Source organism: Sciurus carolinensis, chromosome 16, assembly GCF_902686445.1.
Source record: "Sciurus carolinensis chromosome 16, mSciCar1.2, whole genome shotgun sequence".
NCBI lineage: Eukaryota > Metazoa > Chordata > Mammalia > Rodentia > Sciuridae > Sciurus > Sciurus carolinensis.
The window spans coordinates 49,295,401-49,319,741 of NC_062228.1; the positions used below are offsets into that span (position 1 = coordinate 49,295,401).

At 54.4% G+C, this 24,341-nt stretch overlaps 4 protein-coding genes across 4 annotated transcripts; 2 read left to right on the plus strand and 2 right to left on the minus strand.

The window, feature by feature from the left end:
- Nucleotides 1-1,370, minus strand: LOC124966112 (interferon lambda-3-like). Its single transcript, XM_047527187.1, has 6 exons — nucleotides 1,361-1,370; nucleotides 1,091-1,272; nucleotides 719-796; nucleotides 377-520; nucleotides 181-282; nucleotides 1-99 (listed from the first exon to the last, which is right to left on the minus strand). The coding sequence occupies exons 1-6, from the start codon at nucleotides 1,368-1,370 to the stop codon at nucleotides 1-3; spliced, it is 615 nt and encodes a 204-aa protein (XP_047383143.1).
- A 2,668-nt stretch (nucleotides 1,371-4,038) lies between these two features.
- Nucleotides 4,039-5,399, minus strand: LOC124966113 (interferon lambda-4-like). The gene is made up of 5 exons (XM_047527188.1): nucleotides 5,232-5,399; nucleotides 4,750-4,821; nucleotides 4,526-4,669; nucleotides 4,261-4,335; nucleotides 4,039-4,137 (listed from the first exon to the last, which is right to left on the minus strand). The coding sequence occupies exons 1-5, from the start codon at nucleotides 5,397-5,399 to the stop codon at nucleotides 4,039-4,041; spliced, it is 558 nt and encodes a 185-aa protein (XP_047383144.1).
- An 11,600-nt stretch (nucleotides 5,400-16,999) lies between these two features.
- LOC124966114 (interferon lambda-4-like) lies at nucleotides 17,000-18,629 on the plus strand. The gene is made up of 6 exons (XM_047527189.1): nucleotides 17,000-17,108; nucleotides 17,265-17,440; nucleotides 17,847-17,918; nucleotides 17,999-18,142; nucleotides 18,333-18,407; nucleotides 18,531-18,629. The coding sequence occupies exons 1-6, from the start codon at nucleotides 17,000-17,002 to the stop codon at nucleotides 18,627-18,629; spliced, it is 675 nt and encodes a 224-aa protein (XP_047383145.1).
- A 2,690-nt stretch (nucleotides 18,630-21,319) lies between these two features.
- Nucleotides 21,320-22,689, plus strand: LOC124966115 (interferon lambda-3-like). Its single transcript, XM_047527190.1, has 6 exons — nucleotides 21,320-21,329; nucleotides 21,418-21,599; nucleotides 21,894-21,971; nucleotides 22,170-22,313; nucleotides 22,408-22,509; nucleotides 22,591-22,689. Exons 1-6 carry the CDS (start codon nucleotides 21,320-21,322, stop codon nucleotides 22,687-22,689), a joined length of 615 nt encoding a protein of 204 aa, XP_047383146.1.
- The last annotated feature ends 1,652 nt before the right edge of the window (nucleotides 22,690-24,341 follow it).

Sequence of the window (24,341 nt, forward strand, 5' to 3'; positions counted from 1 at the left end):
TCAGACGCACAGGTGTCCGCTGGCGACACACCTCAGGTCCAGGGTCAGGAGGCGGAAGAGGTTGAACATGACAGAGATCTGGAGGCAGCCGGGGGTCTCCTGTGGGAGGGGACGGCTCAGTGGCTGCCAGGCTCAGGGCTCCCAGGTCCCCAGGCCTCATTCCTCCTCCCACCCACTCACCTTCTGTGGGGCCTGCTGGAGCCTCTGCAGCCAGTGGGACAGGCGGTGGCGGTGGCGGTGGCGGCCATGGGGCCTGGGGCCTGCTGTGGGCTGAGCCAGGGCCTGTGGGGAGGGAGGGGCGTGTGAGGCGGGGCCTGGCCCAAGGAAGTGCGGGCGTCACAGCCAGGACACAGCAGCCCAGGACCCCAGGACTCACACAGGCCTGCAGCTGGCAGTGGATGTGGCCCAGTGTGCGCAGGGGCTGGTCCAGGACGTCCCCCAGGGTGGAGTTGGCCACGGTGGCCAGGACCTGCAGCGTCAGGGCCAGCTCGGCCTGCAAGGCCACGGGGCGCTCCCACACCTGAGCAGGGACAGAGACGGTGAGGTCCCCTGACAGAGCTGGAGGGGAGGGAGGGTGGGGAGAGGAGAAGGGGCAGGAAGAGGGCAGAGCCAGCGAGTGGGCAGGGCTGGGCCAGGGGGCAGCGGCAGGGAGGGCAGAGGCACCAGGAGGAGGGGCAGGGGCCCGGGAGGCCAGGCTGGCCTGACTCTCCCAACCCACCTGCAGCTGCCTCAGGTCCCAGGGCCTGGGGAAGAGCGGGTGGCTGCACGTGTAGTCCTTCAGCAGGAGCGACTCTTCCTAGGGAGCAAGGGCCCAGGTTAGCCCACGCTGCAGGCTGCAGGCTGGGCCGCTGCAGGGCCTTGAGGGTGGCTGACGGTGGGAACAGGGCAGGCTCACTCCCAGGGGCACGGAGGGCTTCCCTCGCTGGCAGCGACTGGAGTTAGCCCAGGGCAGCAAGAGCAGGAGATAGCCCACAGCACACAGGGTGGAGGCTAGCCCCTGCAGGGAGGCTGGAGGGCCACTGCCAGGAGGGTTGCAGGGTCAGCCCCAGGGGGCAGGCTAGACCCCAGGCAGGAGGACAGGGAGACTCACGAAGGCATCCTTGGCCGTCTTGAAGGCCTGCAGCTCCCGGGGGGCTAGAGACTTGAACTGGGCCATGTCGCACACCCTGGCCTTGGGGAGCACACACGGGGGTCCGGGGACAGGAGCTGCCCGGGTCCTCGTCAGCACCGCAGCCATCAGCATCAGAAGGAGCAGGCAGCCCCCAGCCAGGCCTGGACCAGGAGAGGGCAGGGTCAGGGCTGCAGGATGCGGGACCCAGGGGCCCGGGAGGGGCGTCAGGGGCCCTGCTGTGCGGCTCACCCAGCTTCATCCTCGGTCTGGCGTCTGGCAGCGGCGGGAACACAAGGGTGCACCTGAGGCTTCGGCAGGGAACAGGGTCTCTGTGCGCGGCGGCGGCCCGGGTGCCTGGCCCAGCGGCGCAGAGAGAAGTGCTCCTGGGCTTCCATGGTGCGGCTTTTATCCCGACTCCACTCGGGCTGGCCCAGCTGATGTAGGAAAAGCGAAAACGCAGCCGGGCTGAGCTGCCGCCTGGGAGCCCCGCCGGGGAAGCCCGAGGGCGGGGCCTGGGCCAGGTGAGTGGCTGAAGCGAAAGAGAAAGGGGCGGGCTCAGCCTGGCCACGTGCGGCCCGGTTCCCAAGGAGCCTCAGCGCGGGCAGCCGCAGGGCACAGGAAGGGGTTCCGGTGCCTCGCTGGGACGCATCCAAACTGGGGTGCGCCCAGAGGTGAGGGCCAGCCTTGGGCAGGATGTGCCCCGCAGGGCTGATGGCAGGCACCCCAGGGAGGGGCTGCCCTCAGCTCTGGAGCTTCCCAGAGGGAGGTGGCCAGGGAGGGACCCAGGGCGGAGGCTGTGGGCAGGGAGGGTCAGGAAGGGAGGCTCCAGAGGGAAGGAGGCCAGAGCGCCCCGCCTTCCCCACCTGCTGCCCCGAACAGGCAGGGATGGAGCTCTGGGAAGAACTCGAAACTGTCCCTCCTGGGCACTGCTCCAGGCAGGGGGACTGGCAAGGGGCACCTGCTTGAGTTATGTCAAGGAACAGAAAATAAAAGTGGAGCGGGCCAGGCCCACAGGCATCTGCATCAGGCAGGGACCTGGAGGTGACCCTGAGCACAGAGCCAGAGGAAGTGAGGGAGGGAGCCGCTTAAGCCTGGGGCCTTCGGGGTCAGCTATGGGGCCAGCGCACAGGGAAGACAGAGCCACCCCTCTGCCGAGCACTCTCATGCCCCATGCTGCTCTAGAAGCCTGATCCCAACGAGGCACTGAGCACCCACAGTAGCACCCAGGGAACTCTGTGGCTTGCCTCCTTTTTCAGGAAGAGGTAAACTGCAGAATCTCAGAGAGGTTACCAGACCTGCCCAAGGTCACACAGCAAAGAAGCGGTGAGGGCAGGATTTTAACTGTTCCCTCTGACACTTGGAGGGTAAGCCCAGTCTCCCTTGTGCTGGGGTCTCCTGGACCTGGAGTTGTCACCTGTGGGAGGGGACGGCCCTCTTTGACACTTGCCTCCAACCCCAAACCCTAGGTCCTTTATTCATAGTTCCAGGCAAAGGAACCACAAAACTCTTTGAGCTCTGCTGCATGAGAGTGCTTGCAGATGGAGAGCAGCGTGTGCCCAAGTCACCTCCCTGGTCAGTTTCCAGCCCAGGAGCCTTGGTCCTGGCTGTGGGGGACACTGCACCAACTGTAGGCTCTGCACTTTGTCCAAGATGACAAGTTCCTAGGGCTCAGGCCCATTTTTGTCTGTGAGTGTGAGGGTTAGTGTGTTTGTGAGTGTGAGTGTGTGAGAGTGTGTGTGAGTGTTTGTGTGAGTGTGAGTGTGATGGTTAGTGTGTGTGTGAGAGTGTGTGTGAGTTTGTGTGTGTGTGAGTGTGAGTGTGTGTGAGTGTGAACATGGTGGGGGGATGGAGCCAGGGCCTGGCGTGCTGCAGGGTGCTCTAACGCTGCTGGACACGCCCTTCCTGGTCCTCTTGGACAGTGAGTCCAGGCAGGACCTGCACAGGCTCTGGGCCTGAAGGACTCTAGGGTTCAACCTTGGCTCTGAACTTCCCAGCCAGGTGGCCTTGGGCAGGAGGCTGCAGATGGCCTCAAAGAGCGCCAGTGCCCGTGTTTGGCCAAGGCGTCATTACCCGAGTGTGCGTGTACTTGTGTGGGTGCTCACTGGACAGAGATCACTTAGGAAGACCAAGTGGGTCTCAGCAAGGAGCCTCACAGACACTTCCCAGGTGTGGCTTCCTTTGCAAGAGAGGAGCAACACCCTCATTTTGTAGATGAGGACACGGACGCTCCAGAGACTTCCTTCTCCTAGAGCTGCTCTCTGATTCCATGGCAGGGTCGGAACTGACCCTGGTCACCTGATTCCCTGGGTCAGCCCTTCTTGCTGTCCAGTGCACGTCCATAGAAAACACGGAAAAGAAACGATGCAAACGCAGCACTATTTAACAACTGTAATAAATTAACAACAGGAAACAGAACAGCAAATTCGGGATTTCACCTATACAAGGAACCCCTATGTAACAGCGTCCAGGGAACCACAGTCATTCAGGACAAGTGTGCCTTCCAGTCCCAAGTGCCTCCGGGAATGGGGGGCCCTTTGGCCGCGGATGGGAGAGTCATGGATTCACAGAATCTCAAGGCTGGCTTCCAGGGTTCCAATCAAGGGGCGCGACTCCCCGAAGAGGGTTGAGATTGCTGGCAAGCCCTGGGACCGCGGGCAGCGAGGGTCGGGCGAGAGCTCTCGTCTCTTCTTTGGCACCGGCCTCTGGAGGAGCTCGGGAAGCTCACCCACGATCAAGCCCCGCACCCCGGGACCCACGTGGTCTCTCTGGGAAGAGTGGGCGCGTGTTGCCCCTGGCCAGGTGGATCCAGGAGTGGCCGGGGGCGCCAGAGTGTCTGGAGCCTCACTGTCCACTGGCCGCGAGACACGCCAGGTCCAGGGCCCGGCAGCCAATGCGCGGGGTTCGGGATCCTGGCGAAGCCCCGCGGGTCAGACGCAGGGCCCGGAGTGCGCCACCAGCCTGAGGTCCCGCGTGAGCAGGCGCAGCAGGTTGAAGATGACAGTGGCTTCGTGGCAGCGAGGCGAGTCCTGGAACCCGCAAGGAGGCAGAGTCCCGAGTCAGGGTTTTCTCTGGTCGCCCCCAGGCCCCGCCCCGTCGCTCCACCCCCGGGGTCCCCTGGCTCCAAGCCCTGCACCGCCTGCCGTACTCACAGCTCTCCGCGTTTTGTGACGCCTCCGCGGTGGCCGAGTGGACTTCCTCGAGGAACCTGGCTGGACCAGCTCGAGCTGGAGGGGGACGCGGGGTCAACGCGGTAGCCGCGGCCCCAGCGCCCCTCTGCCAGCCCGCGGCCCTTCCCGCGGCAGCCCAGGCCCGATGGGGTGCGCGCCCAGAGGACGAGGATCGGGATAGGTGTCTCTGCAAAGCCGGCGGGGCAGGCAGGGATGAGCGGGCAGAGGGGCGCGGGCTGTCACTCACGCAGGTGGCCAGGTCGCGTCCCGCGGCGGCCAGCAACCGCAGGGTCGGGCCGGTGCCAGGGAGCACCTCCGGGTGTCGCCGGCGGCTCAGCACAGCCTGCGCGTCCGCGATGCTGCGGGCCACGTGGCGCAGCGCAGCGCAGGACTGTGGAGAGCCGACGGGAGTTAGCGACGCCGCGCCCGGGAGCCGCGCCTCCCTCCGCCCGCGCCCGGACTCAGCCTCACCGAGGGCGGCGGAGGATCCCTCCGGGGGCGGAAGGAGCAGTTGCGGGGCCTCCAGCCTAGTGTCTCTTCCTCCTGCGGGACAAGGGACAAGCGTCTGGTGAGGCCGGGCCTGCTCCCGGCGCACCTCCTCTGTGAGCCGGCTGTCAGAGATTTGGGGACGTGGCGGGGTCCGGCCCAGGCCGGTCGTGCATACTGTCCACAGCTCAGCAGCTCTCAAATGCACCCGCGCTCCCCTGGCCTCGCCCGGCGACCCTGTGGGGTCCCGCGGGGGCGCTCTGCTCTGCTGGGCGCCAGCCTGGGCTCCTGCCTGAGGTCGCGGTACTGGGAGGTGTCCTGCTCAGAATTCTGGGCGCTTAGATGTGAGTCGTGTGCCCCTGGCGCTAGGACCCCAGGGCACTTCGGGACAGGGATGGGCGCATGTGGCAAGTTGGCAGGCTCACGGTTGGGGACTTAGGGGTGGGAGGGTTGGGGTCCTCACTCACGTAGCGGTCCCTCAGTGCCTTGACCGCTGCCAGCGCCTTGGGGTCCAGCGAGCGGTAGTGCGAGAGCAGGCAGCGCGGGGGCACTGTCACGCTGGAGTCCGCCGCCACACCCAGCGTCCACAGGACTCCCAATCCCAAAGCTACCAGGGCTCCACTCTGAGGCCCCATCTCTGCCCCTGCAGGAGGTGAGGGCGTCAGGGAGACCAAAGACTTGAGCCCTCCGGGTCAGCCCCCTGCCTGTTGTTGAGTCCAGAGGGTCTCGGTCTTGTGCTCAGGGAGCATGCGCTGATCACACGCAGGGGACAGACCGCGTGGACCCCGATGCCCTCCATCAGCTCCGCCTCTCACCCCTCGCCTGCCTGTGGCGTACCTTCTGTGCCTCTGGTGGCTGCAGGACCTGGGGTCCACTGTCTTGTGTGTGGTGTGCAGAGCGGTGTCCACCCTCCGCACTGGGCCCTGCTCTGTCCATGGTGGTGGCTTTTATGAGAATGAGTTCCTAGTCGGGCTTCCCCCATCTGGGTATCCTTTCTGAACGTCAGCGTTGGCTCCAGTGTCCGTGGGATCCCAGCCAGTGTTGAGGACATTACCCAACACTGGTCCTGTGCCAGAGATGGCTCAGGCCTGTCCCTAGCCACCAAGTTCAGTCCTCGTTCTCTCTCTGTCCTTTCTCTTTGCCTCACTCTGGGTGTCATTATCTTTCTTCCGTCTAATAACCAACCCTTATGATGGCTTCGCTGTGCTGTCGGCTGTTTAAGCTTTCATGCATACATCTCCTCTTGTTCAATCCTCAGCAACCTCACTACCGCAATGTCCTATCATTACTCCATCTACAGACAGGAAACTGATGTCCCAGTACCTCTAGGGGCCTGTCCCCAAATACACAGCTATTAAGCTGAAGTGGAGTTTGACCTGCACACCATCCAACTTCAAAGCTTGTTCTCTAAAGCCACTGCTGCCTGGAGCTTTGAGTTCAGTCTCCTTTGCTCTTGGCCTTCATTTCATCACTCTCTTCTCTTCTTTCTTTCCTCCTTCCTTCCCTCCCTCCCTCCCTCCCTCCCTCCCTTCCTTCCTTCCTTCCTTCCTTTCTCTCTCTCTCTCTCTCTCTCTCTCTCTCTCTTTCTCTTTCTCTTTCTATCTTTCTTTTTGGAACTCCATCCTTCTCTCTTACTCCTTTTACAACCAACATTCAGCTCAGTGTTTCTAAGTCTACCTCAATCTCTTTGTTTTAATTTTAAAATAAAACTCTACGATCGCTGTTTTCGATAAAATTAACTATTCATGTTCCTTGAATAAGGCTTAAAGAACAGAAAATCACAAAAGTAAAAAGCCCTCACCTGTAACGTCACCACCCTTCGTCCCAACTCTGGAACAGTTTTCCAGGGTTTAAAAACTTTCTATGTTTTTTTGAATTATTGATGAACACTTTGTTACAAACCTCCCATTAATATAAAAACATGCAACCCAGACAGTTAAAGTTAGTCTGAAGTCCCACTTCCTGTAGGCAGACGTCTTGTCAACCATTTGTAACTCTTCCTCCTGTTCTTTCCCTTTCTATGAGCAATTTCTCTCAAACTGGAACCATACTTTACTCTGTTTGATAGTTGCTTTTAAGTGTCTTCATTATCTCTTGTTTGCATTTTCCCACGGTATAGGGTATCAGCTAGGTCCCAGTGAGAAACAAAAGGCCCAATCAATTTAGGATGATTTGAGGAGGGGTTGATAGCAGGAGCATTTACCAAAGGATTGACTAATGAAGGGGAGTGACAAGGGATAGTGCAAGGTCCTGGGGCCAGCAGGGGCAAGGACAGTCACCCCTAGGCCTAAAGGAAGGAGAAGGGGGAGGACATGATTGCTGGACTTGGGAAGCAGAGTCACAAAGGGAGGTCACAGACACGGATCGGTTTGGATGGGCCTCCAGGGAAATACCCTGCCCTCCTGTCCTCTCTCCCTGCTTTCACTGCTAAGGGCCTCACAGAGGCCAAAGGCCAGCCTCCTCCATCCAGAGCAGGACAAAGACGCAGGGAGAGTGACCGTGGAGAGACCAGGGGGGCATTCCAACACACCACCACCCCAGCAGGTTCCTCAGTAACCAACCTCCTACTGGTCTGCGTCGATGTTTCCCCCAGGGTTTTATTTGGTTTCAGTGGGGACATGAGAAGGGACTAGTTCCCGCCCCCCATTCTTGTAACAGCGTCTTCTTTCTCAGAGCCACGATTCTCAATTTTAATTTTTTTTATTTTTATTTTTTCCACTGTGCCTTTGGTACTGTATCCCCAAACTCATCAACAAACCCAAGGTCACCTAGATTTCCCCCCATGTTGAGTTCTAGGGATGTTCTGGTTTTGCATTTTACATTTAGGTTTATGATACCTGTTGAGTTAATTTTTGTGAGAGACGTGGGGTCTGTGTCTAGATTATTATTATTATTATTATTATTATTATTATTTTGTCTGTGATGTCTAAATGTTCCAGCACTATTTGTTGAAAAAAAATAAAACCTATCATTTCTCCATTGTGTTGCTTTTTCTTCTTAAAGATCAGTGGGCCATATTTGCGTGGGTCTGCTCCTGGGCTCTCTGTTCTGCTCCACTGATCTGCCCACCTGTCATTTTACCAAGAGCACACTCTTCTGATTGCCAGCTTTGTACGACGGTTGGATAGTGCCTGTCTCTCCACTGTGCTCTTCTCCCTGACTGTTACATTAGCTCTTCTGGGACTTTTGAATCTCCTGACAATCTTGGTTTATCAATATCCACAAAATAACATGCTTGGATTTTTTATTTCCAGTGCTGGGGTGCTTTTTTTTTTTTTTTTTTTTTTTGGTGCTGGGGATTGAACCCAGGGCCTTGTGCTTACAAGGCAAGCGCTCTACCAACTGAGCTATATCCCCAGCCCAAGCCGGCATTTTGATTGGATTGCATTGCTCTGTGAAAACAAGTTGGGAGGGAGCTGATTTCTCAACAATACTGAGTCTCCCTATCCATGGACGTGGAAGATCTCTCCATTTTTAGATATATTTGATTTATTTTACCAGGATTTTGCAGTTTTGCCAATAGAGATCTTATACACGTTTTGTTAGATTTGTACATAAGTATTTCATTTTGGGGGGGTGCTAATGTAAATGGTGTTTTTTGAGGGACTGATTATCCAACCTTGCACATGCTAAGTATGGGCTTTACCACTGAGTTACATCCTCAGCCCCACAAATAGTATTTTTAATTGCAAATTCAAATTGTGCACTGTAATTACATAAGAAAGCGATTGACATTTATGTATTAATCTTGCATCCTACAGCTTTGCTATAATTACTTATTGGTTTATAATTGTAGTTTTAAATGCATAATACTGAACACATAGGACTATGAGGGAAGCTAATTATATGAAACACAGTTACCAAAACAGAAAAAGGGTTTTGTGATACAGTAATAGAGATGTCTCTTCATCAAGGTACTACGTAGCAAGATACAGCCACAGGGCTAATAACCACTGTACTTTGGAGGTAGAAATAAGTATAAATGATATTTCAAAGGCGTGTGCTACTGCTGTCACATGCTGTAAAAATATATGTGGCTTCTTTTAATGACTTTCATTGACAGTGTTAACAGATACTATTTTTTCGGACCCTGTGGAATCTAGACCAGTGTTCTTCCACTATGCTACACCCCCGCCCCATTACCTACACTCGTAATAGGAGGAAATGCCAGGGCCGGGACTGGGTTTCAGTGGTGGAGCACTTGCCTAGCACATGCGAGGCACTGGGTTCCATCCTCAGCACCACGTAAAAAGAAATAAGTAAAATAAAGGTATTGTGTCCATCTACAACTAAAAACAAATTTAAAAAAGAAGGAAATGTCAAATTTAAATTAAACATTAGTGACGGTAGTGATGCTTCCTTCTTCCTATGCAAGTTCACCCTCTCCTGAATCCTATCTGAGGAAGGTATCTTGAACACAGGCAAGCTAGACCTGCAGTGATCAGATAGAGTAGGAAGAATAGTCTGTGCTGATGTGGCAAACTCTTCAGGACTTATCCAGCGGGAATAATACAGTTCTGAGCCAATACACAAATCCTTGTGGCATGACACTACCTCACAAATGCACAAGCAAGTCAAGGGAGAAAATAGCTTTTCAATAAATAATACTGCAGCAATTGAACCTCACACCTAATATAAAATTAACTCAAAAAGGATCGATCATGGACTTAAAAGTGAAAATAAAGTTATAAACCTTTTAGAAAAGATATGAAAAAAATCTCTGGGATCTAGGGTAGGCAGAGTTCTTGGACTTGATGCTAAAGAGTTCAATTCATAAAAGGGAAAACCAATCAATCATACTTGATCAAAAATGTTTGCTTCCACAATGGAATATCATTCAGCCATAAAGAAGAATAAAATTTGCAGGTAAATGGATGGAGTTGGAGAATCTGATGCTAAGTGAAATAAGCCAATCCCCAAAAACCAAAGGCTGAATGTTTTCTCTGATAAGTGGATGCTGATACATAATGCGGGGAGGGGGTAAGGGAAGAATGGAGGAACATTGGATTGTGTAGAGGGAAATGAGGTGGGGGGAAGGAGCAGGGGGAAGGAAAGGTGGTGGAATGAAACAAACATCATTACCCTGTGTACATGTATGATCACACGAATGGTGTGACTACATCGTGCACAACCAGAGAAATGAGATGTTGTGCTCCATTTGTGTACAGTGAATTCAAATGCTTTCTGCTGTCATGTATAACTAAATAGAACAAACAATAGAAAAGAGTCTGCTCCATAGAAAGACAGATCAAGAGGATGGAAAGATAAGTTCCAGACAAGGAAAAAAAATATTTGCAAGTGACCTATCTGAGGAAGGACTAGTATCTATTATAGGTAAAGAACTCTCAAAACGCAACAGTAAAAATGTCAACAAACCATTGGAAAAGAGTCAGAAGACAAGGAAAGGCATTACCCAAAAAGGATACATGGTCAGTAAGCACATAAAAGATGTTGAACATCATTAGCCATTAAAGAAACACACATCTGTTTACCCATTGTTGTCCCATCATCCCAGATGTGGAATACCTATGAATTATGAGCAGTAAATATACCACTTATAAAACTTTGAAATCATTATTGTGTTTTAGAGGTCTATTGTTTTGAGAAAAGGAATAGGTGAATGGTTAGGACATTTGAAATTATATTATATATATATGTTTATATGCATATGGAAACATATATAAAGGATATATAAGCTCTAGATGATGATTGCTAGCCTGTTTTAATGCACCTGCATCAATTTCATTGAAATGTTCTCAGAATTGAAAACCTGGAACTTAATGGGTTAAAAACCACCAAGAGATATCATTACATATCTACCCAAACAGCCAAGATAAAAAAAAAAAACTGGTAATACCAAATGCTGGTGAGGCTATAGGGAAACTGGATCACTCAGGCATTGCTAGTGAAAATGCAAAATGGAACAGTTATTCTGGAAAAACCGTTTGACAGCTTCTGAAAAGACTAACAGGCAACTACTGTGTGATCCAGTAATTGCATTTCAAGAAGTGAGCCCAGAAAAAGGAAGACTTCTGTTCACACGATACCCTGTACACATATGTTTACAGTAGCTTTATTTATAACGGCTCCAAACTGGAAACTAACCATGTCCTTCTGTAGATGAGTGGCTATCCGTGCCATGGAGTATCATTATGGTTTGGGTGTGAGATGTCACCCAGAAGCCCCTGTGTTAATGCAGGAATGTTCAGAGGTGAGGTGATTAGGTTAGGAGAGCTGAGGCCTCACCAGTGGATGGTCCATTGGATTAATCCATGCCATGCATTAATAATTGGAAAAGACTGAGTGGTGACAGTCGGCAGGTGAAGCCTGGCTGGACAGGTGGGCCTCTGTAGTGTGTCCTCGGGGATTATAACTCATCCCTCTGTCTCCACCCCTCTCTCTCTGCTTCCTGGCAGCCTTGAGCAGAGAAGAGTTCCTCCCCATACCTTTCCGCCATGATGTTCCGCCTCATCTTGGGCCCAGAGCAAGGGAGATGGTGGACCATGGACTCTAAATAAACTAAATAAACCATGGACTCTAAATCTCTGAAACCATGAGCTCTAAATAAACTTGTTTTTCTCTCAGTTGTTCTTGTCACTCTCAGTTTTTTTGGTCATAGTGACACACACACACACACACACACACACACACACACTACTCAGTAATAAAAATGAATGAACTCTTGATATATACAGCCGATGGGGTAAACTTTGGGAGGATTATGTTCAGTTATTTTTCACTCATACCAGAAGGTTACATACTGGATGTTTCCACTTATTTTTAAAAAATATTTTTGGTTGTTGATGGACCTTTATTTTATTTTACTTATTTATTTACATGCGGTGCTGAGAATTGAACCCAGGGCCTCACGCATGCTAGGCAAGTGCTCCACCACAGAGCCGCGACCCCAGCCCTATTTTACATTCTTGGAGTGACAAAATGATGGAAATGAAGTGCAGATTAGTGACTGCCAGTGGTTTGGGAAGGGATGAGCAGGAAAGAGAGTGGAGGTGTCTCTTCAAAGGGCAATATGGGGATCCCTGTGGTGACAGAATAGTCTGCATCCGGTCAGCATCAGAGCCAGCATCTGGGATGTGACGCTGTTCTACAGTGTTGCGAGGTGGAGCCAAGGCACATGACACCCCTTTCTAGTATTATCACTCCTTACAGCTGCAGGTGAATCTACAGTTATATCAAAACGAAATGCTTCATTAAAGCATTACAAAATGTATTGTCTTGGGGACTTCATAACGTATCTCTGGGCATGAAAACGTAGACAAGACGTGTCCCACGTTGGTCAACAGGGTATCTCTGCAGGCCATGAAGACCGAGGGCAAGGCCCTTGGAATATCTGGGCCATCAGTAATCTATGCATTTCTTAGGAAAAGGATGAATTCTCCCTGAGTAGCTGAAAATTGAGATAAAAACGGGGATGTGAAAGAAGCGCGCGCGAGCTCACCGCTTCTCGGCTGGCTGGTAGGGTAGGCCATTTTTGAGAGGATGTCGATGTCACTGCTAGACCTGCTGATACTGCCTGAGAAAATACTATCCTTGACCTCTGCCTCTTTGCTACAGTGCTGCTGGTCCCCGCTGCGCCCTCGGAAGCCGCATGGGAAGGTTCGGCTGCCTCTGGGCGCAGACTCAGTCATGCCCGAGACTGCAGGGAGCGCAGAGAGCAGGGCTGGAACATTTGTTCCACATTCTCCCATGGAGGCATGTCTAGGTCTGTGTTCTTGTGTCTAAAGCCACCCTCTCTGTCTTGTCAAGCCTACCAGCAGCAACTGTCCCCACTGCGGCTCTGCACTGGGTGCATCACCAGCCCTTGTCAGTTCCCTTAACCCTACTGACAGTTAAATTTTGACTAAGCCCTCTGTTTCCTGTAGATTTCATTTTGTCCCCTAGAGTTTTAAAATTGAAATTTGTATCAGGATCACAGAAGATTCATATGCTGCTGTAAGAAATGACACACAGAGCTGAAGGTGTTGGAGCACACCTGGAATACCCAGTGACTTGGGAGGCTGAGGCAGGAGGATGGCAAAGGGGAGGCCAGCCTCAGAAATTTGATGGAGACCCTGTCTCAAAACAAAATTTACAAATTGAAAGGGCTGGGGGTATAGCTCAGTGTTAAAGAACCCCTGGGGTGCTTCTTCTTGTGCTTTTCCCAGCAGGTATACACGAAGAAGGTGCACGAGGACATTTTGCCCCTCTGTTTGTTGGGGTCTCCTTTACCCATGGTGGCAGCTGCTGTCCACCCAAGGGGGTAGAAGGGGATTCTTGCCTGTGTGAGCTTTTTCTCAGAGTCCCCCTTCTTGATGATATTTTAAAAAGTGGTTGATATTTTAATTTTTCATAATAGGGTAGTTTTAAGTATTTCACTGTTTTCAAATTATGTACTTTAGCTTAACACAAATGAGACTTTGCTGTATCTCAAATCTGGACCCACAGGAGTAAATCCAGTGCTGCGGGTAGAAGGTTGGGCTTGGCCTGAGACATCTTTGAGGATAATCTGGGAACCATGACGTTTTGGCTGTGTGATCTTTAGCAGGAGATTGTTCCTCTCTGAGTCTGTGTTTACTTCTGCAAAATCAGCCTTAGAGACTTCTGCCAGAGGAACATTTAAAAACATTGTGGAGCTGAGTGTGGTAGCACATGCCTATAATCCCAGTGACTTGGGAGGCTGAAGCAGGAGGATCTCAAATTCAAGACCAACCTCAGCAATTTAGAGAGGCCCTAAGCAACTCAGTGAGACCCTGTTTCTAAATAAAATATAGAAAGGAGCTGGGGATGTTGCTCAGTGGTTAAGCACCTCGGGGGTTCAATCCTTGGTACCAAAAAACAAAAAACAACAACAAACAAAAAGCAAAAAAGAAAGAAAAAGTAAAAATGTTGTGGATATAGTTCCTAACACTGTGCCTGATACATGGAAATTCTTCAATAAAGGCTAGGATGTTGAAAAATAACTAAAGAACCCCTGAGTTCCATACCTAGTACCACAATAAAATAAATAGAGGGAAGGAAAGGAAAAATATACAGAAATCCTGTGCACCCTTTACCCAGTTCCCCCAAAGATAACATCTTCCAAAAGTACTGTAGCCCAATATCACAGCCAGCATGCTGATGTTGATATAATCCACCATCTTATTCAGATATCCTCAGTGTTACTTGTATTCAGAGGGTGTGTGTGTGTGCGTGTGTGTGTGTGTGTGTGTTGTTCTATACATTCTGTCCCATGTGTAGGCTGATGTATGCACCATGGCAGTCAAGACTGAACAACTAACTCCATCCGCAGGGCCCCCCCGACCTGCCTTTCTATAACCACGCCCACCTGCCTCCTCCCCCTCCCCCACCCTAGCTGTTGCAGGTGGCAATAGCTCATTCCTATGTCGTGGTCTCCGTGTGCTGGCATTTGCTTAGCCATTCCCCCTCTGAGGGACATTGACGCTTCCCAGTTCCACGAGTACAAATAAAGCTATTAGAAACATTTGAATAGCAAATAACTATGTTATTGAATGGCTCTGTGTTTTGATTTCTCTGGAATAAACGTCCAGGCGCACCGTGGCCGGGCGGACTTGGAGTTTCACCGCTTGCTCTGTAACCGACTGTCGCGCTGTGCAGAGCAGCGCCCCATCTCCCCTTCCTACCTTCCTACCGACAATGTTTCAGTGACCCAGTTTCTAGATCTTTTTTTTTTTTTGGTGCTGGGGATCTTGTGCTTACAAGGCAAGCACTCTACCGACTGGGCTATCTCCCCAGAGCTTTTGTTGTTTGGGTTGTTGCTTAAATTACCAAAGTTATGTTTTTAAGAGTACTGATGGGTCTCAAGCAGTGGGTCACAAGAAGGCTTTCCATTAGGATGGTGTTAAATACAACTTTTTAATCATATAAGTTGAGTTTAATATCCTGTATTGTGGTGCACAGAGATGAATCATCGATTGTCAACAAATGTTGAAATTTTTTTCTTTTCTTTCTTTTTCTCTTTTCTTTCTTTCTTTCTTTCTTCTTTCTCTCTCTTTCTTTCTTTCATCCCTCCCTCCTTCCCTCCCCTCCCCCTTTGGTACTGGGGATTGAACCAAGAGGGGCTTTACTACTGAGCTATATTCCCAGCCCTTTTTCTTTTAAGAGAGGGTCTCATTAAGTTGCTTAGAGCCTTACTAATTTGCTGAGGCTGGTCTCAAATTTGTGATTCCCCTGCCTCAGTCTCCCAAGCCACCAGGATTACAGATGTGCACCACCACACCCAACAACTGTCGATAATTTTCATCTGGAACTTACAGCGCTCTATTCTTCCAGCCATTACCAAGTTTACTTCTTGTGCTTCAGTCTTTGGAGACAAATGATTTTATTTTAGTTCTAAGTTGTATATCAATTGGGACACTTTTCTTGGCAAATAAATAATCAAAATTCAAACTCATGCTGGCTTGTACAATGGAGAATTTATAGACTAACAAAACTGAGAAGTCCAGAGTTATAAGTAAGGCTTCAGGTAAGGTTTGATCCAGTGGCTTAATATATCACAAACCTTACACTTTAATTTTTAAAACCTTTCAGGTCTCCCTTCCTACAGGTGAGAAGGCTGTCTGTGCATGTCATTCCAAGAGGGTACTAGCATCTTCCCAAGCTTTAGCTTTTATTTATTTATTTTTTTATCTGTTAGGAAGAACAGTATCTTTCCCCCCAAGATGTCCAGCACAGATTCATTCTGATTGGACTTGCTTAGGTCAGATGACCACCACAAGCCCAGTCACACAAGCCCAATCGGTGGGAGAAAGCTGGTTAATGGCTACTGCCAGGTCAATTATCCCTTCCAACCAGATGTGGTGGCCCATGCCTGTAATCCCAGTGACTTGGGAGACTGAAGCAGGAGGATCACAAGTTTGAGGTCAGCCTCAGTAACTTAGTGAGGGCCTAAGTAACTTAGTGAGATCCTGTCTTAAAATACAAAATAAAAAGGGTTGGGGATATAGCTCAGTGGTTAAGCAACCCTGGATTTAATCTCTTGGTTTTTATTTTAAAGCCCATTCAAGGGATGGGGGGGTAGATCAAGTCACCTCCTCTAAATTATTTAGATTTCCCAACTAAAACGAGGGAGGTTGGGAAGGGTGGGGAGAGGTGATAGAAATTTGGAAAGTATGCTTCGTAGACATTTGGGGGGTATCTTCTCATGTTTCAGTAGCTTTACTCTTCTGGGTTTTTAGAGTATTTACACTTTAACCATTTTGATGTTTCATAAAAGTTCTGTGCCATTGTATAGGAAATTATGCACTCCAAAACCATAAAAAACTTTGGAATATTAATGAATAAGAGGTCATAGCCTTAAAAAAGTCACTACTTGTCCATAATTATCAATATTTATTAATTAACTTAATAATAATTAAAAGTGGTCCCCTGCAGGGAGCTTGGCTGATTTGCTCAGAACATACCTAAGCCATTCTATAAGGGACAGTACAGCAAGCATCACCAACCATAACCCAGACAGTCTGGGATCAAATTCCCACTCCAGGATTCATGACCTGTCTGGGGCTCAGTGTCCTCCTTTATGAAATGGCAGCTAGGAGAAGTTGCTCCGGTATTGCTGGGAGAAAATCTGGTGGACGCAGGAGGAGAGCATAGGATGGGCCTCGCCCACAGGAAATGCTCGGCATGCTGGCGATGCTATTCTGAGCAATACTTAAGGACACATCGATAATTCCACTTTTCAAGAGGAAATTAACACCACGTCTATAATTAGTAAAGAAATAAATATTTTTTTAATAGCAGAATAAGAAGGCCAGAGAATGTGTGCTCAGCAGAGGCAAAGAAAAGCCAGGGAGGAGGGAAGGGAGCAGAGACAGGAAGGAAGAAGGGACAGAAAACAGGTAACCCCAAGGCACAGGCTGCTGGGGTGCGAGCCTGTAGGGCAAGCCCAGGGACAGTGACCAGGCAGGAGGGAACGCTAGCCGCGCTATGGATACAGGCGAAGTAAAAGTTGTGCTTTCAGTGGTTCCTAGAGTGCAGGAGGACAGCCAGGCACAGAGACAGAAAGATAAACACATGTCCAGAGGAGACCCGGCGATTTGGCCTGGAGCGACAGTTGGGCTCGAGTCATCTCTGGCACTAGACCATTGCAGGGTAAAGTCCTCCGAGGGCGGCGGGGATCCTACGTGGCCTGGGGCCAGAGCTGACGTTCGGAAAAGGTTACCTGGGACGGGGAAGCCTGGCGGGGAAGCGCCTCTCTTCCACTAACATAAAAGCCACCATGGACGGCCTGACACCACTGCGGAAGGTGGACGCCACTCGGCACACCAAAGAGAAGACGGGGGACGCCAGGTCCTGCAGCCACCCAAGGCACGGAAGGTACACCACAGGCAAAGAGCGAGGGGAGAGAGGTTGATCCATGGGGGTCCACGCGGTCTGTCCCCTGCATGCTGTCTGAGCCTGAGACCCTCTGACTGTAATATAGACAGGAGGCTGATCTGTAGGGCAATGCCCTTTGGTCTCCATGACGCACTGGACTCCTGCAGGAGCAGAAATGGGACCTCAGAGAGCAGTCTTGGTGGCCTTGGGGCTGTGGGTCCTGTGGACGCTGGGTGTGGCGGCGGACTCCAGCGTGACAGTGCCCCCGCGCTGCCTGCTCTCGCACTACCGCTCGCTGGACCCCAAGGCGCTGGCAGCGGTCAAGGCACTGAGGGACCGCTACGTGAGTGAGGACCCCAACCATCCCACCCCTAAGTCCCCAGTCGTGAGCCCGCACTTGCCACATGCGCCCATCCCTGTCCTGAAGTGCCCTGGGGTCCTAGCACCAAGGGCACACGACTCACATCTAAGCGCCCAGAATTCTGAGCAGGACACCTCCCAGTACCGCGACCTCAGGCAGGAGCCCAGGCTGGCGCCCAGCAGAGCAGAGCGCCCCCGCAGGACCCCAGGGTCGCCGGGTGAGGCCAGGGGAGCGCGGGTGCATTTGAGAGCTGCTGAGCTGTGGACAGTATGCACGACCGGCCTGGGCCGGACCCCGCCACGTCCCCAAATCTCTGACAGCCGGCCCCCCGAGGAGGTGCGCCGGGAGCAGGCCTGACCTCACCAGACGCTTGTCCCTTGTCCCGCAGGAGGAAGAGACACTAGGCTGGAGGCCCCGCAACTGCTCCTTCCGCCCCCGGAGGGATCCTCCGCCGCCCTCGGTGAGGCTGAGTCCGGGCGCGGGCGGAGGGAGGCGCGGCTCCCGGGCGCGGCGTCGCTAACTCCCGTCGGCTCTCCACAGTCCTGCGCTGCGCTGCGCCACGTGGCCCGCAGCATCGCGGACGCGCAGGCTGTGCTGAGCCGCCGGCGACACCCGGAGGTGCTCCCTGGCACCGGCCCGACCCTGCGGTTGCTGGCCGCCGCGGGACGCGACCTGGCCACCTGCGTGAGTGACAGCCCGCGCCCCTCTGCCCGCTCATCCCTGCCTGCCCCGCCGGCTTTGCAGAGACACCTATCCCGATCCTCGTCCTCTGGGCGCGCACCCCATCGGGCCTGGGCTGCCGCGGGAAGGGCCGCGGGCTGGCAGAGGGGCGCTGGGGCCGCGGCTACCGCGTTGACCCCGCGTCCCCCTCCAGCTCGAGCTGGTCCAGCCAGGTTCCTCGAGGAAGTCCACTCGGCCACCGCGGAGGCGTCACAAAACGCGGAGAGCTGTGAGTACGGCAGGCGGTGCAGGGCTTGGAGCCAGGGGACCCCGGGGGTGGAGCGACGGGGCGGGGCCTGGGGGCGACCAGAGAAAACCCTGACTCGGGACTCTGCCTCCTTGCCGGTTCCAGGACTCGCCTCGCTGCCACGAAGCCACTGTCATCTTCAACCTGCTGCGCCTGCTCACGCGGGACCTCAGGCTGGTGGCGCACTCCGGGCCCTGCGTCTGACCCGCGGGGCTTCGCCAGGATCCCGAACCCCGCGCATTGGCTGCCGGGCCCTGGACCTGGCGTGTCTCGCGGCCAGTGGACACTGAGGCTCCAGACACTCTGGCGCCCCCGGCCACTCCTGGATCCACCTGGCCAGGGGCAACACGCGCCCACTCTTCCCAGACAGACCACGTGGGTCCCGGGGTGCGGGGCTTGATCGTGGGTGAGCTTCCCGAGCTCCTCCAGAGGCCGGTGCCAAAGAAGAGACGAGAGTTCTCGCCCGACCCTCGCTGCTCGCGGACCCAGGGCTTGCCAGCAATCTCAACCCTCTTCGGGGAGTCGCGCCCCTTGATTGGAACCCTGGAAGCCAGCCTTGAGATTCTGTGAATCCACGACTCTCCCATCCGCAGCCAAAGGGCCTCCCATTCCCGGAGGCACTTGGGACTGAAAGGCACACTTGTCCTGAATGACTGTGGTTCCCCGGACGCTGTTACATAGGGGTTCCTTGTATAGGTGAAATCCCGAATTTGCTGTTCTGTTTCCTGTTGTTAATTTATTACAGTTGTTAAATAGTGCTGCGTTTGCATCGTTTCTTTTCCGTATTTTCTGTGGACGTGCACTGGACAGCAAGAAGGGCTGACCCAGGGAATCAGGTGACCAGGGTCAGTTCCGACCCTGCCATGGAATCAGAGAGCAGCTCTAGGAGAAGGAAGTCTCTGGAGCGTCTGTGTCCTCATCTACAAAATGAGGGTGTTGCTCCTCTCTTGCAAAGGAAGCCACACCTGGGAAGTGTCTGTGAGGCTCCTTGCTGAGACCCACTTGGTCTTCCTAAGTGATCTCTGTCCAGTGAGCACCCACACAAGTACACACACACTCGGGTAATGATGCCTTGGCCAAACACGGGCACTGGCGCTCTTTGAGGCCATCTGCAGCCTCCTGCCCAAGGCCACCTGGCTGGGAAGTTCAGAGCCAAGGTTGGACCCTAGAGTCCTTCAGGCCCAGAGCCTGTGCAGGTCCTGCCTGGACTCACTGTCCAAGAGGACCAGGAAGGGCGTGTCCAGCAGCATTAGAGCACCATGCAGCACGCCAGGCCCTGGCTCCATCCCCCCACCATGTTCACACTCACACACACTCACACTCACACACACACTAACCATCACACTCACACTCACACTCACACTCACACAAACACTCACACACACACTCACACACTCACACTCACACACACACTAAACCTCACACACACATGCTCACACTCACACATACACTCACACTCACACTCACAGACAAAAATGAGCCTGAGCCCTAGGAACTTGCCATCTTGGACAATGTGCAGAGCCTACAGTTGGTGCAGTGTCCCCCACAGCCAGGACCAAGGCTCCTGGGCTGGAAACTGACCAGGGAGGTGACTTGGGCACACGCTGCTCTCCATCTGCAAGCACTCTCATGCAGCAGAGCTCAAAGAGTTTTGTGGTTCCTTTGCCTGGAGCTATGAATAAAGGACCTAGGGTTTGGGGTTGGAGGCAAGTGTCAAAGAGGGCCGTCCCCTCCCACAGGTGACAACTCCAGGTCCAGGAGACCCCAGCACAAGGGAGACTGGGCTTACCCTCCAAGTGTCAGAGGGAACAGTTAAAATCCTGCCCTCACCGCTTCTTTGCTGTGTGACCTTGGGCAGGTCTGGTAACCTCTCTGAGATTCTGCAGTTTACCTCTTCCTGAAAAAGGAGGCAAGCCACAGAGTTCCCTGGGTGCTACTGTGGGTGCTCAGTGCCTCGTTGGGATCAGGCTTCTAGAGCAGCATGGGGCATGAGAGTGCTCGGCAGAGGGGTGGCTCTGTCTTCCCTGTGCGCTGGCCCCACAGCTGACCCCGAAGGCCCCAGGCTTAAGCGGCTCCCTCCCTCACTTCCTCTGGCTCTGTGCTCAGGGTCACCTCCAGGTCCCTGCCTGATGCAGACGCCTGTGGGCCTGGCCCGCTCCACTTTTATTTTCTGTTCCTTGACATAACTCAAGCAGGTGCCCCTTGCCAGTCCCCCTGCCTGGAGCAGTGCCCAGGAGGGACAGTTTCGAGTTCTTCCCAGAGCTCCATCCCTGCCTGTTCGGGGCAGCAGGTGGGGAAGGCGGGGCGCTCTGGCCTCCTTCCCTCTGGAGCCTCCCTTCCTGACCCTCCCTGCCCACAGCCTCCGCCCTGGGTCCCTCCCTGGCCACCTCCCTCTGGGAAGCTCCAGAGCTGAGGGCAGCCCCTCCCTGGGGTGCCTGCCATCAGCCCTGCGGGGCACATCCTGCCCAAGGCTGGCCCTCACCTCTGGGCGCACCCCAGTTTGGATGCGTCCCAGCGAGGCACCGGAACCCCTTCCTGTGCCCTGCGGCTGCCCGCGCTGAGGCTCCTTGGGAACCGGGCCGCACGTGGCCAGGCTGAGCCCGCCCCTTTCTCTTTCGCTTCAGCCACTCACCTGGCCCAGGCCCCGCCCTCGGGCTTCCCCGGCGGGGCTCCCAGGCGGCAGCTCAGCCCGGCTGCGTTTTCGCTTTTCCTACATCAGCTGGGCCAGCCCGAGTGGAGTCGGGATAAAAGCCGCACCATGGAAGCCCAGGAGCACTTCTCTCTGCGCCGCTGGGCCAGGCACCCGGGCCGCCGCCGCGCACAGAGACCCTGTTCCCTGCCGAAGCCTCAGGTGCACCCTTGTGTTCCCGCCGCTGCCAGACGCCAGACCGAGGATGAAGCTGGGTGAGCCGCACAGCAGGGCCCCTGACGCCCCTCCCGGGCCCCTGGGTCCCGCATCCTGCAGCCCTGACCCTGCCCTCTCCTGGTCCAGGCCTGGCTGGGGGCTGCCTGCTCCTTCTGATGCTGATGGCTGCGGTGCTGACGAGGACCCGGGCAGCTCCTGTCCCCGGACCCCCGTGTGTGCTCCCCAAGGCCAGGGTGTGCGACATGGCCCAGTTCAAGTCTCTAGCCCCCCGGGAGCTGCAGGCCTTCAAGACGGCCAAGGATGCCTTCGTGAGTCTCCCTGTCCTCCTGCCTGGGGTCTAGCCTGCCCCCTGGGGCTGACCCTGCAACCCTCCTGGCAGTGGCCCTCCAGCCTCCCTGCAGGGGCTAGCCTCCACCCTGTGTGCTGTGGGCTATCTCCTGCTCTTGCTGCCCTGGGCTAACTCCAGTCGCTGCCAGCGAGGGAAGCCCTCCGTGCCCCTGGGAGTGAGCCTGCCCTGTTCCCACCGTCAGCCACCCTCAAGGCCCTGCAGCGGCCCAGCCTGCAGCCTGCAGCGTGGGCTAACCTGGGCCCTTGCTCCCTAGGAAGAGTCGCTCCTGCTGAAGGACTACACGTGCAGCCACCCGCTCTTCCCCAGGCCCTGGGACCTGAGGCAGCTGCAGGTGGGTTGGGAGAGTCAGGCCAGCCTGGCCTCCCGGGCCCCTGCCCCTCCTCCTGGTGCCTCTGCCCTCCCTGCCGCTGCCCCCTGGCCCAGCCCTGCCCACTCGCTGGCTCTGCCCTCTTCCTGCCCCTTCTCCTCTCCCCCCCCTCCCTCCCCTCCAGCTCTGTCAGGGGACCTCACCGTCTCTGTCCCTGCTCAGGTGTGGGAGCGCCCCGTGGCCTTGCAGGCCGAGCTGGCCCTGACGCTGCAGGTCCTGGCCACCGTGGCCAACTCCACCCTGGGGGACGTCCTGGACCAGCCCCTGAGCACACTGGGCCACATCCACTGCCAGCTGCAGGCCTGTGTGAGTCCTGGGGTCCTGGGCTGCTGTGTCCTGGCTGTGATGCCCGCACTTCCTTGGGCCAGGCCCCGCCTCACACGCCCCTCCCTCCCCACAGGCCCTGGCTCAGCCCACAGCAGGCCCCAGGCCCCATGGCCGCCACCGCCCCCGCCACCGCCTGTCCCACTGGCTGCAGAGGCTCCAGCAGGCCCCACAGAAGGTGAGTGGGTGGGAGGAGGACTGAGGCCTGGGGACCTGGGAGCCCTGAGCCTGGCAGCCACTGAGCCGTCCCCTCCCACAGGAGACCCCCGGCTGCCTCCAGATCTCTGTCATGTTCAACCTCTTCCGCCTCCTGACCCTGGACCTGAGGTGTGTCGCCAGCGGACACCTGTGCGTCTGACCCGCCCCTCCTGGGCTCCGGTGGCTTCTGAGAGTCACCTGTGCACCAAGGACCCGCCTTAACTTATTGTCCCCGCACTCTGCGAGTGTTTATTTATGACTGCCACACCCAGGCCCCGTGAGGTGTTTATTTTTCTACTTTTGTAAACATTGTGCAAATAAACAAGCAGGCAAAGGCTCTCCTGGCCAGCGTGTGGTGGTGTCTGTGGTCGTGTGGGGCCACCCGTCCTCCTCAGTGCTGCTTCTGAGGAAGCCCCGCTGTGGCTGCCTCAGGTCTGCAGGGGCGCCAGGCCTGGGACCTGGGCTCCTGGGGTCCTGGGCGAAATCAGAGGGTGGCCCTGGTTCTCCCTGGAAGGCTGGAGACAGCCCCTCCCGAGGTCTCGCACGGGCCTCAAGCTGCTCCTTGGTGCCCGGGCCGTGGCCTGGCCCTGTCCTTGTCCCTGGGACCCGCATCTCAGGACTGAGCCGAGCCACCACCTCCCAAGCGTGACATCTTCTACTTCTCTCCCGCCCCATCTATTCGGCCTCTAGGGAGAGAACGTCCTCCTGTCTAAGAGGACCCTGTGCCGGCTGGGCCTGTCACACCACCATGACGGTGTCCCTCCCTAAGGTCTGTGGGCCTTAAGCACATCGGCAAGGCTCCTGGGAGCCTCATGCAGCCCACCCGACACGTGCGAGACTGTGCGTCAGACGGTGTGTGGTGTGTGTGCCCTGTGCTCCTGGTCCCTCAGGAGGTGTGAGGCTGGTGGCACAGCCCCCTCCTCACCACGCATTCTGCTTCCCTTCGCCCTCCACTCCTTCTGCAGGGCCAGGCGGCTCCAGCAGGGGGTGACCCAGACCCTTGCCCCGGGTGGTCTGAGGTCCTTGTCACCATGATCTTCCCGGGCTGCGGCTGCTCTTTTGCTCATTGTATTCCCATTAATGTTTTGGACGGGTAGGCACACGACTGCGATCCCAGCAACTGGGGAGGCTGAGGCAGGAGGATCTTGAGTTCAAAGCTGGTCTCAGCAACTTATCGAGATCCTAAGCAACTCAGTGAGACCCTGTCTATAAACAAAGTATTAAAAAAGGGCAAGGGATGTTGCTCAGTTGTTAAGCGCCCATGGGTTCAATCCTTGGTACCACACTCCTCAAGAAAATGTGGTCAACAGAGTAACCAACATGTCCCAGCAGATGGCTTGAGCACTTAACATATTTTTCCCAGCTCTGATGCAGTAGCCTCACCCTGCCTGGTACCAGGGCAGGTGTTCTTCCTGCGGTGTCTGCTTTCTCCTCACATGTTGAGTTCTTACCAAAAAACCCAGTGATTGCATGACAATCAGAATTTCTGGTTCAAGAGCATATTTGCCATCTTCATCATGCAAATGGCCTTTCTGGGAACCAGGCTCTCTCCATATGCGGAACCTGAAGAACCTAATTTGGGGGAAGAAAGGAATGATTTCTCTGGTGAGTCAATGGCATGATGGTCAGCAATGCCATTTTGGTATTTTCCCTTTGACCCGATGACCCATTTTTCTGTGTATTGGGGACCAGCCACCATAATGAGGGGTGATGCAAAAAGTAAGCTGCATATTCAGTGTATTAATCAGCTCTTCATTACTATAACAAAAAAACTGAGGCAGTTTAACTTTATAGAGTAGAAGTTGATTTAGC

What these genes read in the sequence shown, in the direction of transcription:
- LOC124966112 (XM_047527187.1), bottom strand. An exon ending in AGACGGCCAAGGATGCCTTC is followed by an intron (nt 797 to 1,090) that starts GTGAGTCTCCCT and finishes CTTGCTCCCTAG; the next exon opens with GAAGAGTCGCTCCTGCTGAA. An exon ending in ACTGCCAGCTGCAGGCCTGT is followed by an intron (nt 283 to 376) that starts GTGAGTCCTGGG and finishes CCCTCCCCACAG; the next exon opens with GCCCTGGCTCAGCCCACAGC.
- LOC124966114 (XM_047527189.1), top strand. Translation starts at nt 17,000, where the DNA reads ATGGACGGCCTGACACCACTGCGGAAGGTGGACGCCACTCGGCACACC. An exon ending in AGGCACTGAGGGACCGCTAC is followed by an intron (nt 17,441 to 17,846) that starts GTGAGTGAGGAC and finishes CTTGTCCCGCAG; the next exon opens with GAGGAAGAGACACTAGGCTG. An exon ending in GTCACAAAACGCGGAGAGCT is followed by an intron (nt 18,408 to 18,530) that starts GTGAGTACGGCA and finishes TGCCGGTTCCAG; the next exon opens with GACTCGCCTCGCTGCCACGA.
- LOC124966115 (XM_047527190.1), top strand. An exon ending in ACTGCCAGCTGCAGGCCTGT is followed by an intron (nt 22,314 to 22,407) that starts GTGAGTCCTGGG and finishes CCCTCCCCACAG; the next exon opens with GCCCTGGCTCAGCCCACAGC. An exon ending in TCCAGCAGGCCCCACAGAAG is followed by an intron (nt 22,510 to 22,590) that starts GTGAGTGGGTGG and finishes CCCCTCCCACAG; the next exon opens with GAGACCCCCGGCTGCCTCCA.
- LOC124966113 (XM_047527188.1), bottom strand. Translation starts at nt 5,399, where the DNA reads ATGGGGCCTCAGAGTGGAGCCCTGGTAGCTTTGGGATTGGGAGTCCTG. An exon ending in AGGCACTGAGGGACCGCTAC is followed by an intron (nt 4,822 to 5,231) that starts GTGAGTGAGGAC and finishes CTTGTCCCGCAG; the next exon opens with GAGGAAGAGACACTAGGCTG. An exon ending in GTCACAAAACGCGGAGAGCT is followed by an intron (nt 4,138 to 4,260) that starts GTGAGTACGGCA and finishes TGCGGGTTCCAG; the next exon opens with GACTCGCCTCGCTGCCACGA.